This window comes from Egretta garzetta, unplaced genomic scaffold (genome assembly GCF_000687185.1).
Source record: "Egretta garzetta isolate BGI_Z169 unplaced genomic scaffold, ASM68718v1 scaffold359, whole genome shotgun sequence".
In the NCBI taxonomy this organism is placed as follows: domain Eukaryota; kingdom Metazoa; phylum Chordata; class Aves; order Pelecaniformes; family Ardeidae; genus Egretta; species Egretta garzetta.
The window spans coordinates 19,205-21,532 of NW_009260795.1; the positions used below are offsets into that span (position 1 = coordinate 19,205).

The following is a 2,328-nucleotide window of genomic DNA, read 5'->3' on the forward strand; positions in this document are numbered from 1 at the left end:
TTTTCGGAGGGGGTCTTGGCTGCCCCTGCTGTGCGAGTGTCACCACTCACTGGCCAGTTTCTCCCTCCTGCTCCTTAGGTTTTGCTTGTGTGAAACCAGCTGTCCCCAAGAAGATTACTTCCCTCCTAATTTATTTGTCAAGGTCAATGGAAAGCTCTGTCCCCTGCCCGTGAGTAAATCTTATTTCTTCTTACTATGTCGTAGGCTGGAGGCTGCCCTCTCACGCAGCTGCGGCTCCCAGCGATGCACTGGGAATGTATTTTCCGGAGGTTAAAGACCGACTTGGAGCAACGGCGCGGTCAGAGCGCAGGAGCGATTTCACGTCACAGGGCCGCGGCTCGGGGGCGGGGGAAGCCGCTCTGCGATTCGGGGAGTGCGGTCTTTAATGGAAGAACGCGCAGACTTTGGGCCTGGTTTTTTAGTTGGTTTGCCCTAACCAGCAGATTCCCTCTCATTTTTTTCGGAATGCCTCTTTTCAACGAGAGACTTGACAATAATAACGCAGGGTAAAGCCTGAGTTTGACGGGACGGCGGCACCGCGTTTAGTTTATCGCGTTGCAGGGACGCTGCGGTCAGGGCTGGGGTCCTTTGTGCTGGGAGGGGGGTTGTAAAAAATACAACAAGAAGTGGTGCTCACCCCAGCTGGCAGCTGGGATGCGATTCCGCCCTCAGGCCTCGGAGGGGTGTCAGGGATTAGGCCAGTTCCCCCACGCCGGCTTTGCTCCGGGGCGGCTGGGCTGGCGCTTTATCGGCAGCCAAACCCGCGGAGCCGGAGCCGCTCCCTTCGGGGTTTTGAGAGATTTGCATTTTTTTGCCTCGGATATTCTGCTTGGTTTTGGCCGAGACGATTAGCGACCTGCTTTAAAAACAAATAAATAATAATGGAAAAAAAAAAATAATAAAGGTCGTTTCCCGCCTTGTGGGGCGGCGGAAAGGGGGACGTGCCCCTGATATTCTGTCTGGTTTTGGCCGAGATGATTAGTGACCTGCTTTAAAAACAAATAAATGTCCTATGAGGCCAGGCTGGGAGAGTTGGGGGTGTTCAGCCTGGAGAAGAGAAGGCTGCGGGCAGAGCTGAGTGCGGCCGGTCAGGGCTTCAAGGGGGCCCAGAGGAAAGGGGGGGACAAGCTTTTTAGTAGGGCCAGCTGGGACAGGACAAGGGGGGATGGCTTTAAACTGAAGCAGGGGAGGTTTAGACTGGATCTAAGGAAGAAATTCTTTGCAGTGAGGGTGGTGAAAGCCTGGCAGGGGTTGCCCCGAGAGGGGGTGGAGGCCCCATCCCTGGGACCATTCCAGGCCAGGTTGGCCGGGGCTGTGAGCAACCTGCTGTGGTTCAAGGTGTCCCTGCTCCTGCAGGGGGGTTGGGCTGGGTGACCTCTGGGGGTCCCTTCCCACCCAAACCATTCCATGATTCTATGAAATAAATAAATAAATAAAATAAAGGTCGTTTCTGGCCTCGTGGGGCGGAAAGGGGGACGTGCCCCTGAGGTGGCTGAAGGGTGCCCCCCTGCCCCCCCTTGCTTCTGCTCGCAGATGAGGTTCCCTGCGTTGCTCTGGATGATTCACCGGCAGCCCAGCAGATGCTTGCAGGGGCCGCGCGCGCCGCGGCGGCTCCGCGGGAACGCTCGGTGTTTTCTTCGCTTGTTTTATCCCCACTTGAAGGGGTGGGCGGCTGCCGAGTCGGTCTGAAGCCTCCCGGTCTGATGGAGGGCGACGAGGAAGGGGCAGCGCTGACTTTAACGGGCTGGGCTCTGGCTCTGGGTTGGGACGGGGATGTGATGAAGCGAAGGTTGAGATTGGTCACGGGATGTCGTTTTCTCGCTTGAACTGGGTAGGATTTGGGGTTGGGTTTTTTTAATTCAACGCCATTTGTGCACAGCACAGCCCGGGCTGCCAGCTCGGTGTTGGCGGAGAGGTTCAGCTTACGATGGGGTTCCGGCGTGCCCGTCGGCGTAAGGATTTTGGAGGAGGAACCTTTATTCTCCAGTCCTTGACACTGAGAGACGATCATGTGCTGCTCTGAGATTTGCAGACAGATTCTCGCAGGAGTGATGTGAAACGTCCCGCGCCGGGAGACGGGGTTTGTAGGTTCTTCTCCGTGGCCTTACGCCTCGGAGGGAATTTATTTTGTGCTAGGCGATCCTCCTCCCCTCGCAGTAACCCTTCTCCCTTCGCAGGGTTACCTCCCGCCCACAAAAAACGGCGCCGAGCCCAAACGACCCAGCCGCCCCGTCAACATCACTCCGCTGGCACGGCTGTCGGCAACCGTCCCCAACACGATCGTAGTGAACTGGTCCTCGGAGTTCGGCAGGGTGAGTGAGGCGAAGG

At 57.1% G+C, this 2,328-nt stretch overlaps 1 protein-coding gene across 1 annotated transcript in view; it reads left to right on the plus strand.

Moving 5' to 3' along the window:
- Window positions 1-2,328, plus strand: part of LOC104133356 (E3 SUMO-protein ligase PIAS3) — a 16,948-nt gene that overhangs the window by 13,129 nt on the left and 1,491 nt on the right. Inside the window, exon 6 of the mRNA XM_035902118.1 lies at window positions 2,178-2,312. Coding sequence (XP_035758011.1) covers window positions 2,178-2,312 — 135 coding nt within the window. The remainder of the gene's footprint in view (window positions 1-2,177; window positions 2,313-2,328) is intronic.